Here is a 15,603-nt window from a genome sequence, read left to right on the forward strand (position 1 = left end):
GGAGAAGGGAGGTTCCAACTGTGTTGCTTGGCTGCTCGGCCCACCCCCCTCCGGCCTCCTCTCACCAGCCTCAGCCCCCGGGAGCCCCTTCCTGCTGGGACTGGTGAGAGCCTCGGGCCCTTCCGCCACCATCCTCCTCATGGCCACCAAACTGAGCGTCTCTGCCTGGGACCTCCCCTCTGCCTGCCGCCGCCGCTCCCACTAGGCCGTACTGCAGCTGATGGGCAGCCTGGTACGGCCTATGAATTGCTGAGGAGCCTTGAGAGGAGAGCGAGGGCAACCATAGAAAAAGCAGTTCAGAGAGAGGAGGTGGAGGCGGAGGCGCGGGCAGGTGTTCCAAGGGCTAACCATAGAGGGGGAAAGCGGAGGAAGGACCGCAAGCGCTTCTCCCATAGATTTGTAGTGGTAGACTAGCATAGATGGTCTGATCTGCGGGTTTACTTCGGGCGCTATTCCCCCCCCCCTTCCTCCCGCCCCGCCTGATGGAACTGAGAGCTGCAGATGGAGCACGAGAGAAAAGATACAGAACTGCAGCAGCATCTTCTTAGCTTGGACTTCGTTTTGCGCAAAAAGTGGTTGCTGCTTGTAGTTATTTAATTGCAGTGTTTCATCGGCTGGTGTCTTGAGCAGCAACCTCTGGAAACGAAGGGCTAAAAACCGGCACTGCTCTCCAAAATTATCTGGTCCATTTTAACTTCGTATTTCAGTTGGTTGACTAAAATCCCTTATTTTGGCTGCTGATCCCTTATTTTTGAGGCTGCTGGTCCCTTATTTTCAAATCTATAAGTTGACAGCTATGCCACCCTCCCTGGGAACCACTGGTGGAAAACGGTGGGGGCGTTGATCTCAAGAGCAGATGTCCTTAAGGGAGCAGTGTATCACTAATTCACCTGAAATCAACACATCTGAGGACCATGGAAACATACTCCTGACATGCATATCAAACACATGGAGGGGTGAGTGGGAATGTACCCCTCTGGCCCTGGCCCTGGCCCTCGCGTTGGAACACCCATCAGCCCCCATCCCTGCGCAGACAAACCCTCCGCCAAACACACAGAGATGGAGTGGCAGGGGCAGTTCTGCTTTCTCTTCTGTGTGCTTGGCATGTGTTTGCGTGTCAATGACTACCGAATCTCCGGTTGTGCTAATTAAAGCATCTCCAACAATGCACACTGCTTGGATAAGCAGTCTGAGGATATGTGTGGTTGCAGAAGGAAAAGAAGCACGCTAGTGTTTTGTGCTGGCGGCAAAGCGTCAGCTTAGGGAACTTCCAGATCAGCTGTTCCTTGTGGATTCCGGCTTACATTTTTGCACAAAACTCGCAGGGAGGTGATATGACATCACCTGTTCATCGAGCAATCACCATCTCGATGTTCTGCATACAATGTGGTTGGCCACCGGTCATTAACCTGCACATTCCGGTGCAACTTTCTTTCATTTTTCTTATCGGACTAATTGCATTTAGAAAAACGATGGGCTAATTGCACCAGAAAGTGGAGGACGACCACCTAATTTTGTGCGAATGAACAGCTCCATCTGGAAGCGCCCTTAAGTCATCGTCTGGTAGAGATGTCGGAGAAATCCAATGGAAATGGAAACAGGAGTGGGAAATGCCAGTACTGACTCATCTCATGTTCGGAATGAAAATCACTTCAGCAAATATGACCCGTATTTGCTGGTGTTGTTTCTGGTCCACAAATGATACATAACAATACATAACCAGACACTTATCTCTCCCCCCTGAACTAAGGCTACATAGAATACCATACACTTAAAGCACACAACTACCCTTAAAGAAGGGGCGCGGGTGGCGCTGTGGGTTAAACCATAGAGCCTAGGGCTTTCTGATCAGAAGGTCGGTGGTTCGAATCCCCACGACGGGGTGAGCTCCCATTGCTCGGTCCCTGCTCCTGCCCACCTAGCAGTTCAAAAGCATGTCAAAGTGCAAGTAGATAAATAGGTACCACACTGGTGGGAAGGTAAACGGCGTTTCCGTGTGCTGTTCTGGTTCGCCAGAAGCAGCTTAGTCATGCTGGCCACATGACCCAGAAGCTGTACGCCGGCTCCCTCGGCCAATAAAGCGAGATGAGCGCCGCAACCCCAGAGTCAGTCACGATGGGACCTAATGGTCAGGGGTCCCTTTACCTTTACCCTTAAAGAACCACTGGAAGTGTAGTTTGTTAAGGGTGTAGCTCTGTGAGAGGTGAACTACATTTCCCAGGATTCTTTGCCTCTCCTTTGCATTGAAATGAATGGCGTGGGATAATGTAATGACAAGATAATGAATGACACCAGATTTCACCCTAGCTGACAGCAAGGCAAATAGCCTCACTTGTGTGGGAAGCTGAATTGCAGTCCAACGGAAACAGCACTGCATATGACAAATATGAAGAGGAACAAAATCAATGCCTTTTTACATACCTACAGTCTGGGCAGAGGATTCAAAAGCAAACAGGAAAGTTGGCCTTCTGGATAAATGAAAGATTCAGTGGAAAACAACAATATAAATAAGAATTTAAAGTGAACCTGGCCAGCTGCAGCATGTGACCTGGACAATTGGCAGGCTGCGTATACCTATATATGTCTACTTAGAAAGAAGAACTGAGAGGGTCTGACTTTAAGATAAGTGTGTACAGAATTGCAGCTTAAGTGACAAGACTAATATATTTACATTCATGCACACTAAAGACAAAGTGCTAGGTCACATTATACAGATACACTCTTCCCCCTCCCCCACAAAAAAAAATTGTGAAGGCTTGGGAATTGGGAATAAGCCCCATTCAATTTAATAGAAATTAGACTTGTCTAGAAATGCACTGTAAATTCTGAAGCACCGGAGGCAGAAAATCCTACTAGCACATCTCCCCTTGCCTGGCAGTAAGAAATGCAATCATAGTAAAGTACGGTAAATAGCTAACTGTTTGCTACCCTCTCATAACACCCAAACTCTCACTCTACCTAGTGGTAGAACCAGTATGGCTTGGTAGGAACAATTAGTGAGAACAGGGGTGTGTGTCAATTTGGTTTATCTCTGTAGATCACAGCATTATAACGGTTGACGTCATAACCTCTTAAAATAAGACACGAGATTCTCCATCACGAATAGGGTTGCCACCTTTGTTCTGGCAAAATACAGGAGAGGATGGCGGCATGAAAGCAGGAGCAAGATGGATGTTGGGGAGATTTTCATTTCCACCTGATGCTGAAATGACTTCAAAGCAAACCATTACAATCTATTATTGCAACCTTAACCTGGTGGACCCTCTGGAATTTGTCACACACACACAAATTTGCAAATCTGTCTGTGCTTTGCTACCCAGAGCTGAAATACATGACTTTTCACACACATGCAGTACTGTACAGCAATGCATGTAGGCCAGAGCAAAATGAACAAATAATGTGTATATGGTTAAATTTAAAAAGTGTTGCCGATTTTATCTATGTTTTATTGATAATTATTTTATCATGTACATCGCTTGGAGATTTTTCTGATTAATCTATATATATATACATATAGATATACATATATATGTATATGTATGTACATATACATTCTAAATAAACAAATCACCCCTTTTTAATACAATAATAATCTTTAAACATTGCGTGTTGCTTTCCTGTGCCCACAGTGTTTTTCCTGTGTTATCTAGCTGCAATTAGGGGTGTGGGTGGAATGCCATTACGTTTTCATTTAAGGAACTGAAACCCAGGCATCTTTGGAAATCTTTTCCTGCAAGAGTGCTTGTCATTCTTCCCTCTTCCAGAGGCTAGTCCCCTAAATGTTCCCCTGGTGCCGTCTTCCCAAAGCCCAAGAAGCTTCTGCCCAGCTTAGGGAGGAAGGCATGATTTCCCTCGCCTCTGGCCCTAACTGTTCCCCTACGAAAAAATTCACTGCACACCACTGGGGATGTCATCAAGTTGTTCGGTTTCAGATGGATTGAAGAGAAGGCACAGGGAGCTCACCTGCTTCACGTGAGATTTTAACGGCGCTCGTGTCTCCCACCACTAGAAAACGGATGAGGCGGCAGGGTTTAATTCTGACATGCCCTCCAACATTCCTCAGAAACTGTGAACCTGCTATCTATGCCCAACCTGTATCTATGTTTAAATAAACCATATATCACACAAAAGGCTTAGTAAACCACCAGTTGCCTCATTCCAAAAGAAAGAAAAGTTAGGCCTATGCTGGACTCTGGGAGTTTTCATGGCTCAGAAGAATTGCAGAGCACGCAACACTAGGCCAAAGCCTCTAAGATTCAAAATAACCATTCTTATTCTGCTTACACATTTCTGATATTATCAGTTCAAAATTGTAAAATAGAAAAGCACACATCAGTGTGTGGACTTGGAGACAGGTTTAAAGACGTTTTAGTTATTAGGAAATTATAATGCTTTTCCTGTTATGTTGTGGGTGAACATATCAGACGACACAGCGATTCTTCAAGCAGCTCTTGTTTATTCACAGGCCAGGACAGAACTGAACTGAAGGGTTCAGTCAGCCTGCTTATATAGAGCTCCAGTACAATGTAACTGTAACAATTTTCTAAAACTATCCAATCACTGAACGTCACTTTCGATCCCTTATTTGCATAACTATCTACAGTATCCCCTGCTGGCCCAGGGTGAGAACTTCAGTACATAACATTTCCATTTATTGCTTTGAAGTCCAACCTGAGGGAAGGGTTAGAGCATCTTCTCTGCATGGAGAAGGCTCCCCCAGATAGAGCTGAGAATGTCCCAGAATAAAAGTCCATGGTTCTGTCTTCTTCCTTGTTACGTCACTGCATGGTGCTGTTTCAGATGAACTACTTAGGATTCTTCTCACAGATACAGTGGTGTTCTTCGTGGCATGACACTGGTTTCAGTTCTCCTGCTGCAAGAGTTACACATTCATCGTCCACTGCTGTGGGTCTCATTGCAAAGCTGTAAAAACAGAGTGCAGCAGAACTGTGAAGTTGACCATGTTTGCTACAACTAAGTATAATGGCTGATCATTGGCTAAGGCCCTGATCAGCAACTCCTTTCCTGAGAAGCCTAACTTTGATGGAGAAGCAGAGGAAGGGGTTGTGTGGATCAAAGCCCCAGACATTGCCCACCCAAAATGGCCAATTCCCAGTGTTGCTCCTCCATGCTCATTTTGCTTCTCAGGCTAGTACTTAGGGGAACCAGATGGCACTAGTAAATAGACAAGAGGTGCCTTATTGGCCAGCTTGTTAACTCCCTCAGCTTCAAAACTCCCTAGGAACGTCTAAAAACTCCCTGGGGGTGTTGTCCTCAGCTTTTTCAGACTCAGGTCCCACCTTCACCCCCAACCTGCAACATGATGCGAGGTTGTAAGTTGCTTTCAGTTTCACTTTTCTGAGAAAACTGACTAACCAATAGCCTCCTTATACTTAAACCAATTTGAATAAGCCACCAATGAAACCATGGCTTTGATGGCAGCAAATTAGTGAAGCCACCAGACAAGGTCCAGACAATCAAACAAACCATAATTTAATAAACTGTGCAGACAAGGAACAAGATACTAGAAAACACTTGTGTTCTGATCACTAAGCAAAGGAAGAAACACACAGTTTTTAAACCTGTGCAGTACAGGATGTGTCATAGGGAATGATAGGTAAAATAGGTAAACAACCCCCTGAATGGTTAAGTCCAGTCAAAGGCGATTATTGCTCATCTTGCTTTCAGGCCGAGGGAATTAGCGTTTGTCCACAGACAGCTTTCTGGGTCATGTGGGTCACAACTAAACTGCTTCTGGCGCAACAGGACACCGTGATGGAAGCCAGAGTACACTGAAACGCCGTTTACCTTCCCGCCGCAGTGGTACCTATTTATCTACTTGCATTGGCGTGCTTTCGAACTGCTAGGTTGGGAAAAGCTGGAATAGAGCAACAGGAGCTCACCCCATAACACGGATTCGAACTGCTGATTGGAAGAGGGAATGAATGCAGCGTATGGCGAGCGGAATTCAGCCATTATTAATAACAGGGGAGGGATTCTGGCAGAGATTCTTGGTGTGACACTAGGACCCGATTTACCGTATATGTAACATTAAACCAAAGTATGACTTAGCACAATTGCACAAGCATGTGGGCACTGCTGTGGGCTAACCCATCGTTTGGATTAGTATATGATCCAGACTCTGTCACGTGGTTTGTCTTTTTCAAAGCAGGACCATGTGGGGTAACCGGCTTCATATAACCAATATGCTTAAGTCTAAATGCATGAAGGGGTTAATTCCAAAGAGTAAGCTGTCCTGCCAGACTTCACCTAGGTCACTTCCTCTCACCTTGGGAGGAAGCCCTGTTGGGACTTAGCATTACATGTGAACTGAGCCTAGAGATGTTATGGCAGTGTCCTTGTTTTCATCTGTGAGATGTTGAAGAATATATCTTCAAGAGTAATGCAGAAGAGGGCATTCTGGCAGATACAACTTGCCATGCAGGCATGAGAAAAGTTGCGTTTGCTGAAATTACCACTTCTTGACAACAACTCAATATGCAGGATACCCTTTTTGGCATCAAGTCATCCTGAGCACCATCTTATCTGAAGGTATTCCAGTACTATATACAACAGAGAGGGACGGGAGTGGCGCTGTGGGTTAAACCACAGAGCCTAGGACTTGCCGATCAGAAGGTCGACGGTTCGAATCCCCGCGATGGAGTGAGCTCCCGTTGCTCGGTCCCTGCTCCTGCCAACCTAGCAGTTCGAAAGCACCTCAAAGTAGATAAATAGGTGGGAAGGTAAATGGCGTTTCCGTGCGCTGCTCTGGTTCGCCAGAAGCGGCTTAGTCATGCTGGCCACATGACCCGGAAGCTGTACGCCGGCTCCCTCGGCCAATAAAGCGAGATGAGCACCGCAACCCCAGAGTCAGTCACGACTGGACCTAATGGTCAGGGGTCCCTTTATACAACAGAGAGCTTTCCAGAAACAGGGCCAGTGAGTGAAGACGATGCCCCATGGAGGATGTAACCCACCCACCATAAGAAGGGTGTAAAGAGAATATCACACATACAGGTTATTCCTGAGTTCTGTGCCGTCGATCCATAGCCATTTGTTTTGAGCCACTGTATACGTCAGTCCAATGAAATAGGAACCCATTGCAGTTTTATTCTGAATAAACTCCTGTCAAGAGAAGAATGAATGAATGAGGAAAATCAGGGCAGAGGAAATCACAACTGGCAAGGACAGCCAAATGGAAAGGATGCTATTTGCCAGCTCCCACTAAGGCAGAAGAATCTATTTGTGCCTTCAAGGACAATGATGCATTCAGACCACATGAAAACGATACCACACTTTTCGTCACTCTAGTAGCTTCCAGATGCTTTTGGCTACAACTCCAGCCAGCAGAAAGCATCTGGAGGCCACCGCGCTGCTGAAGATTGTCTTAAAGGTTGTTCCCAGGACACTTAACAAACTACAATTCCCATGATTCTTCGGGAAAATTCATGTACTTTAAGTGTGACTTGGATGTGCTTTACAGGTATGGTGTGAATTCTGTGCAAGATGTTCTCAACTCTCCTTATCCCTGGTTAAAGAAATTTAACTCCAGTGGCACATTTTTTTCTCATCAAAGTGGGCCCAATCTTACCAGTTCATTTCTATCACTGATGATCGCTAGGTCGGAGCTCCATTGCATGCAATCGACTCGGCAGTGGAACCAAATCTCCTTGGTTTCAGTAAACCAAAATTCACTCCCTCTGTGTCTTTCCCATGTAGGAGGCTTCTGAGGAATCTGGACTGCAGCATGATAAAAGGAGATGAACACATAAAGGACTCAACATTAATAATGAAAATTCCAACTCTAGAAGGGAATGGTGACTCACAAACTGTCACCACCAGAAAGGACTTTGCCCCCATTCAAATGCCATCTTAGGTGCCTGCTTGCTGCTTTCCTAGACCCTAGCTGGGCATTCTTGATCTTGCTGAAACTGCATGCATGCCTCCACTGAGGGGCAGGTGGGGCAATTTTGTGTATGTCCCTCTTCATTCAATGAGTGGATGGAGACAAGATCTACAAGAAGGTTCTTAGGCCTCCAGCTGGATATATGGAAGGTTAAATTGAAAACAGGCAATGTAGTTTAGGAGTATTGGTTTAGTTACATATTTATCTAACTGCCAAAGAACTGTGTTCCTTTGCTTTCTGCCCCTGCCCCCCCCAGTATGTTCACTGAACATGTATTGGCAAGGAGTCCCATCCGAAGGCAGTCATGTTTAGGGAAGTTTTTAATGACTGGTATTTTAATGTACTTTTAATCTTTTGTTGGAAGCCGCCCAGAGTGGCTGGGGAAATCCAGCCAGATGGGTGGGGTATAAATAATAAAGTTGTTGTTGTTGTTGTTGTTGTTGTTGTTGTTGTTGTTGTCCCTATTACAACTGTGTCCCGTGGAACCACTCGCAACCTCTGCATGTTCATAATTAAACCACATCCACATCATACAATTAAAGCAGTATCGTCCCACTTTAAACCATAGTAGCTTCCAGCATATACAAAATCATAATAAAACACTTTTTTAAAACTTCCCTATGCAGGGCTGCCTTCAGATGTCTTCTAAAGCTTGTGTAGGGTAAAGGTAAAGGTACCCCTGCCCGTACGGGCCAGTCTTGACAGACTCTAGGGTTGTGCGCTCATCTCACTCTATAGGCCGGGAGCCAGCGCTGTCCGCAGACACGTCCGGGTCACGTGGCCAGCGTGACAAGCTGCATCTGGCGAGGCAGCGCAGCACACGGAATGCCGTTTACCTTCCCGCTGGTAAGCGGTCCCTATTTATCTACTTGCACCCGGGGGTGCTTTCGAACTGCTAGGTTGGCAGGCGCTGGGACTGAACGACGGGAGCGCACCCCGCCGCGGGGATTCGAACCGCCGACCATGCGATCGGCAAGTCCTAGGCGCTGAGGTTTTTACCCACAGCGCCACCCGCGTCCCTCGACGCTTGTGTAGTGTAAAGCTTGTGTAGTTACTACTATTCCCAGAGATGTGGATTTTCATATGTTACTGGTGCCACAAAAGAACCACCTACAGGGACTTGCCAGAACATTCAGGGTGCCAGAATGATGCAGCTTCAAGATTATTATTGCGACTGTGTGTGCCTGCCTGCCTGTTTTCCATCTCCTCAATCTGTACATTTAAAAATAAACAATTTATTATGAAAAGCATTAAAAGTCTCCAATGCCCTCTCCCGACTAGAAAACAGATCCATAACAGCTTTTTTTTTTTTTTACAGCACAATATAATTAATACTACTGGTTTCTGTTTCCAAATAATCAAATGACAAGATACCTGTGGTTGCAATTGTAGCTCTTGCTTCAGGCAGGTTCGGAGTAGTCAGCAGTTCTGAAGATGAATACATTTTTGGCCTCTATTAATCAACTTTGAAAAGCTGTAGAACTGTAGTCTTCTTCTATTTAGATTTGGGGGTAATTTTGATAGGTATTTCCAAAAACACTTTGGGTTCAATCTAGACTCAGTTAATTATTCATTTTTCATTTCATTTCTATACTGCTTTATATTTTTAAGGGGCCGGGGTATCTCAAAGCAGTTTACAACCTACATTAAAACAGCAAATAAAAAAAATCCAAATAATACCTTACTGAAGAAAGTCAAATATAAAGTATACATTTAAATACATTTAACATTCATTCAAACATAATTAACAGGAAACTAAAAAATTATCCTAAACTTTTTTAAAAAAAACACTGTAGAGGAGGTCAACTGCAGAATGCACGTTTAGCAGAGCAAAGTTAACCAAAAAAAAATCTTAAACATTTCAAAAGAAAGCATCACCAAGTGAAGTCAAATATAAAAGGTAAATAATTGTAATTAGTTCCCACTGAAATCAACCCGACTTATGTCATGATTAACTTTTCAAACTATTTTTTAAAAAATTGATTTCAATACTGTAGAGCCTAAATGAATCATGACTTCAAGCTATTGCTGCAAAGATCCCTGCAGAGAGAGAGAGCGCTTTCAGTCAACACCTAATCTTTATGCCCTGTGAAATATACTCGGAGTCAAGAGTGGATTTCATGCTCTTTATTCAGCTCATAGTGGTGAGGAGGAATGGAAGTTCCCCCAGAATGTCTGCTTTATATACATTATTTACACAATGGGCCCCACGTGATTGGCTAATTCCGGGATTCTCCTGTAGGCCAATCAGGTTGCGGATGCGCTTCGCCCTGGAGCTGGATTGGGTGGTTCCTGTGGACCAATCAGACTGCTGCATTCTGGACCCTATTGTTCTAGAACCAATCAGACTGCTGCATTCTGAATTCTATTGTTCTAGGACCAATCAGACTGCTGTCTTTTGGATCCTATTCAACTCAGTACATAACACCCTGCTTGCATCAGGGATCAGCACTACTTTTAAGCCCCTGAGTGGAACCTGTTAAGTTGTGGGTGAACATATCAGACGACACAGCAATTCTTCAAAAAGCTCTTGTTTATTCACAGGCCAGAACAGAACTGAACTGAAGGGTTCAGCCAGCCTGCTTATATAGAGCTCCACTACAACGCAACTGTAACACTTTCTGTTACTATCCAATCAATGAACGTCACTTTCAATCCCTTATTTGCATATGTGTACCTGAGTGAAAACTATCTACAGTATCCCCCTGCTGGCCCAGGGTGAGAACTTCAGTACATAACAGAACCAATTCCAGAACGACTTTCATTCGGTGCCAAATGTAAAAAGGTTCAAAACACACACATCCATGACTTTACCTGACCCACACCTGATGTCATAATATGAGACAGACGGACACGGCTGGGTGGAAATGGCTCATGAGCCAAATTAGAACTCCTGACTAACCTAGATTGGCCTGTGTACTGGAGATTCTCCTTCCCTGTTGTATAAGTATTCTCCTTTTATTCTATCCTGTTTGGTGAAGAACCATAGCTGTCAACATTTCCCCTTTTTTTAAGGGAAATTCCCTTATTCCGAATAGGATTCCTCGCAAGAAAAGGGAAAAGTTGACAGCTATGTGAAGAACCATTTTTTTTCTATTGGCTATAACTGTTTCAGCATCACTTCCCCCCCACCCCGCCGCCAAACTGACTGGTGCTTTTCTCTACTTCCTGCCACATGGATTATTTCAGCCAATCAGGAACTGCATCATGAACAGAATGATGTCTCAGATTTGTTAGCAAATCAAATTTGGCTACATTATGATGTCACCATATTCAAAAGAGGAAAATGTTTTCTGATGTAGTACCGTGGCTGGGCCTTGCCAATTAGGGTGCGCATAGAGTGTGACATCACAACATTATGTAGTCAATCAAGGTTGGATATGTGACCACGTTACTGATTCACTGCAAAATAAAGTCAAATAAGAGTGACAGCAAATCAGGACTATTTCATCATTGATCGATGAGTGTTGCGGAAACGGTGAAAAAAAAAGAATTGCATTTTTCAGCAAGAATGTTTGCAAAACCCTTCATTATTTAACAAGCTCAGAGATTCCCCAGAGAACTGTTGTAGTGTTACCTGTATAATTCTCCTCAGGAATGAAGCTGAAGTTTCCCCTAGGGAAGATCTGTGGAACTGAAAACAAGAACATTTGGAATGGCGTCTGTCTGATGAGCACTCCTTAACATGGCTGCTAAAATTCAGTATGCATGCAGTCATATTTCCTTGTCGGCTAGGAGAGCAAGTCCATCATAAGCACTAAGAGCAGACGATAAGTCACTTAATGGCCTTATTAGGCAAGCCTCTGTTTCTGTCAGCCCCTTATCTGCACTATTGGGATAATAATGGTCACTTGATGGCTCTGAGGGATGACTGAGGGATGTGTACAAGGGCACTTTGAAGCACTCAGCTTGCAGGATCAAGACAAAGGCCTATCTGGTCCAGCACCCTTTTCTCACAGGGACCAGATGAGTTTTGGAGGTCCCAAGCATGATGTAAGTGCAATAGCACACTCCTCGCTTGTGTTCCCGAGCAACCGTCATATCGCTTTTAGTCATTGTTAGCCTTGCCTTACATGAAGCTGACTAAACCTCTTTTAAGGCCGTCCAGGTTTGTGGCCATAATAGCATCTTGCAAAAAACGATTTCCATGGTTTTATCTATGCACCGCATGAAGAAAGACTTCCTTTTGCCTGTTCTGAATTTCCCACCATTCAGCTCCCTTAGTGCTTCAATATTATGAGAGAGGGAGGAAAAACTCTCCCTGTCTACTTCCTTTGTGATGCCTCCCCCACCTTTACCTTTTCGCAAGGTAAAAAGTCCATCATGCTTTAACAGTTCCTCATGGGGGGGGGGGCTTGTTCCAGCCTATTGATCGTGTTCCTTGACCCTTTCCACGCCTTTTTGAGGTGTCGAGATCAGAACGGTACACAGTCTTCCGGGTGGGGGCTCACCACAGATTTGCTAAAAAAGGCATTATAATATTGGCAGCTTTTATTTCTTTCCTAGTAATCTCCTATTCAACTTTTTCACAGCACTAAGGGGACATTGTCATTGACACATACAGAATACAATAAAAGTGATGGATATGACAAGTGAAAAGAAATATGAAAGTAGAAAGGCAGCCTTGAAACTAAAGCCTGACCAATACTTACTGAAAACAAGGAACAGGGATGTCCCTGTAAGCTTGAGCAACAAAAGGGTTATCCCAGGAACAATATGCTGCCAAGCCATGTTGGCTAATCTGAAAGAGTTCAGTAGTGTTTCATTAGCAACCAAAGATCATGGTTTATGTCACATGTAATAGCAAGCTTATTACCCCATGTTGCATCCAATCCAATGAAAAATAAGTTGTGCTTAAAACAAGCCCCATTGAAGCCAACGAGTTATTAGTCACACAATTACCTTAAGCATTCACAACTTTAGCTGGATAGGATCAAAGAATCCTCAACAGACCAGCTCTTTCAGATTTATTACAAAAGTAATACTGATTGAAGTGTTAATATAAATTAACCCCCTCTCCCGATGGACAGTATTTCAGAATTCAGATTACATTTCTTTAAAGCTCAATATATCCCACAAGTAGAATTAAGAACCCTCTGTTTAATATAATATTCAATCTACTACAATAGGTAAGGCTATTTCCCCCCCTTTCAATGTTCATTATTTTCTATAACCTATAATCAAAACAAATGACTTTATTTGTTGGGTAGTATACCCTCCAAGTGTCCCGATTTTCCTGGGACAGTCCCGGAATTACAGAAGCCGTCCCGATTCTGATTTGATCTCAGAATGTCCCCGTGTTCCATTTTTGTCCCCTCCATGTCTGAGAGAACAATTAAAAGTGGTATATGTGTAGGTGCAAAAACAGAGTCCTGTTTATACTGAAAGTAAAATACCTGCACCAAATGAAGGAAATTGTTAAACTGGCATTCAAAGCCCTTCCTATAATTTTGAAGGAAAATGTCACAAATCCATTTTAACTTCTTTAATTGCAATGCACCAAAAGCCCACCATTTCTTAGGAAACATGTAAAGTGTTTATTCCTTTATTGTAGTAAATGGAGCCTTAAGACTGTCTACTCAGAACTAAGTCCCACTGTATTCAATTGAGTTTATCCCAGGTAACTGGGTAAAGACTGTTCAGCAAACCTAAGTATTTTTACTCAGAACTAAGTCCCACTGAGTTCAATAGGATTTACTTTCCTGATCATGTTCCTGATCATTCTCACAGTTTCTATTTTATTATTATTATTATTATTATTATTATTATTATTAATTATTATGCCCCACCTTTTCCCCTGACAGGGACTCAAGGCAGCTTGCAGATTTTATTTCATTCCATTTATCTGTAGGTGTTGTACATAATCCCCTCCCTCACACATTTTTTTCTTTACAACAATCCCGTGAGGTAGATTCAGCTGAGAGGCTGTAATCCCCATATTTTCATCTGAGAAATGTTGGATGGAAGGTATGAGAGAGATCTCCTTTTCGTTTTTTCTTAATTCATCTAATCCTTCTTCAGTTGATCCTATTTTCCCTTAAAATGACCAAACCATGTTTTATGTGCATTTGTGTGTGTGTGTGTTGTATTTGATAGAAAATATACTCACACTCTTCTTTAAAAAGAAAACCAGATGAGAAGCAAATGTTACCTATTAGAAGGACTCTGTAAAGATGAGAAAGCTTTCCGCTTCAGTTCAGACTGTTTGATTTTCGCTCCTTGTTTTGTCGATATTCTGTGTGATCCTGCCTTTAGCTCGCCACTATGAGAGAGGCGAAATATTTCTTCTCCTTCCCTCTCTTGGTAAGCCAAAGTCCTGACCGACGGTTCTACCTCTTTTTCTTCCTCCTCTGTGTCAACATCCCAGTTATGACATACATCATTTTTTCCTCTCTCTCTCTCATGGCTTCCTGCTGACCGAGACCTTTGGAAATCAGACTAAAGTTTGGCTGGCTCACAAAATTGCGTAACGCTGCGGATCGGAAGTTTGGGGAACTAACACTTTTGGGTAGTTCTTCTCACCCTCCAGTGTATATTTCAGAAATATTTTGAATAAAGAAAAGCAAGCGTTTTACAGTGGTACCTCGGATTAAGTACTTAATTCGTTCCGGAGGTCTGTTCTTAACCTGAAACTGTTCTTAACCTGAAGCACCACTTTAGCTAATGGGGCTTCCTGCCACTGCCGTACCGCCGGAGCACGATTTCTGTTCTCATCCTGAAGCAAAGTTCTTAACCTGAAGCACTATTTCTGGGTTAGCGGAGTCTGCAACCTGAAGCGTATGTAACCCGAGGTACCACTGTATTTGATTGCACACTCTGAAACAGGCTCCCCCAATCCAGAGGTTGGGCGTTCACTGTGACATAGCCTAATCCTGATTAAATCAAATCCTAATCAAATCCAGCTGGATTTTTGGCTGCGTACATTTGGTCCCCCACCCTGCACTCCGTTCACCCTGCACACCCTGGGAACGGCTTTGACTGGCCGGCTAATCAGATGAGAGTAGCCGATGGGTCTCAAACCCTGAGTGAGTTAGGGATTTCCCCTGCAGGCTCCAGTGGATTCAGTGAACGAGACCAATAGTGGGTCCAATGGTCAAGAAGGCAGTGCTTGCATGTGCTGTAAAGGGCAGATGGGGCTCATCAGTTTGGAAAGGTAGCATATCTAGGAGAAATAAAACTATGAGGAGTAAACCTACACAAAACCAGAGTCCCTAAGATGGTTGGACGGCGCTTTGTAAGCCTCCTTCCGGCAATTCCTGCAGCCACGCAGATGTCAACAGTTATGTATTGAAGTTCTCACCCTGGGCCAGCAGGGGGATAATGTAGATAGTTCCACATATGCAAATAAGGGATCGAAAGTGACGTTCAGTGATTGGATAGTTACAGAAAGTTGTTACAGTTACATTGTAGTGGAGCTCTATATAAGCAGGCTGGCTGAACCTTTCAGTTCAGTTCCGTTCTGACCTGTGAATAAACAAGAGCTGTTTGGAGAATCGCTGTGTCATCTGATATGTTCACCCACAACTTAACATCAACCATATTGCTCTGCTTTCCTTTGGACCACATCAGCAAGGCCGAGTCAGGGGTCTTGTCATTTGGGTAGCCCATGACTGCCATACATGCTGCCCAAATTTGCACCCCAGGGAGGTTGCTTCGGTGCCGCTATTGTGGCAGTTTGATGTCACCCGCAAAAGTGC

At 44.0% G+C, this 15,603-nt stretch overlaps 1 protein-coding gene and 1 long non-coding RNA gene across 3 annotated transcripts in view; both read right to left on the bottom strand.

The window, feature by feature from the left end:
• The window catches only part of LOC308466354, an 89,164-nt gene that overhangs the window by 27,311 nt on the left and 46,250 nt on the right, over nt 1-15,603 (bottom strand). The window lies entirely within an intron of this gene.
• LOC308466277 (C-type lectin domain family 5 member A-like) lies at nt 4,437-14,513 on the bottom strand. Of its 2 annotated transcripts, none has more exons than XM_080987038.1 (7): nt 14,016-14,513; nt 12,559-12,647; nt 11,484-11,540; nt 9,281-9,334; nt 7,592-7,740; nt 7,016-7,125; nt 4,437-4,923 (listed from the first exon to the last, which is right to left on the bottom strand). In XM_080987038.1, the coding sequence occupies exons 2-7, from the start codon at nt 12,635-12,637 to the stop codon at nt 4,806-4,808; spliced, it is 567 nt and encodes a 188-aa protein (XP_080843164.1). In that variant the 5' UTR covers nt 12,638-12,647; nt 14,016-14,513; the 3' UTR covers nt 4,437-4,805. The 2 variants fall into 2 exon arrangements, with proteins under 2 accessions (XP_080843164.1, XP_080843163.1); XM_080987037.1 differs by having other exon boundaries at nt 14,058-14,509.

The sequence above is a fragment of the Podarcis pityusensis genome (assembly GCF_964106645.2).
Source record: "Podarcis pityusensis genome assembly, chromosome: 17".
NCBI lineage: Eukaryota > Metazoa > Chordata > Lepidosauria > Squamata > Lacertidae > Podarcis > Podarcis pityusensis.

Bases quoted from the DNA above. Each gene is read 5' to 3' on its own strand.
- LOC308466277 (XM_080987038.1), bottom strand. From the start codon at position 12,637: ATGGCTTGGCAGCATATTGTTCCTGGGATAACCCTTTTGTTGCTCAAG. The intron at 7,741-9,280 runs GTATCTTGTCAT...ATCATGCTGCAG, and splicing joins AGCTACAATTGCAACCACAG to TCCAGATTCCTCAGAAGCCT. The intron at 4,924-7,015 runs GTATGTGTGATA...CTGTTTTTACAG, and splicing joins ACAGAACTCAGGAATAACCT to CTTTGCAATGAGACCCACAG.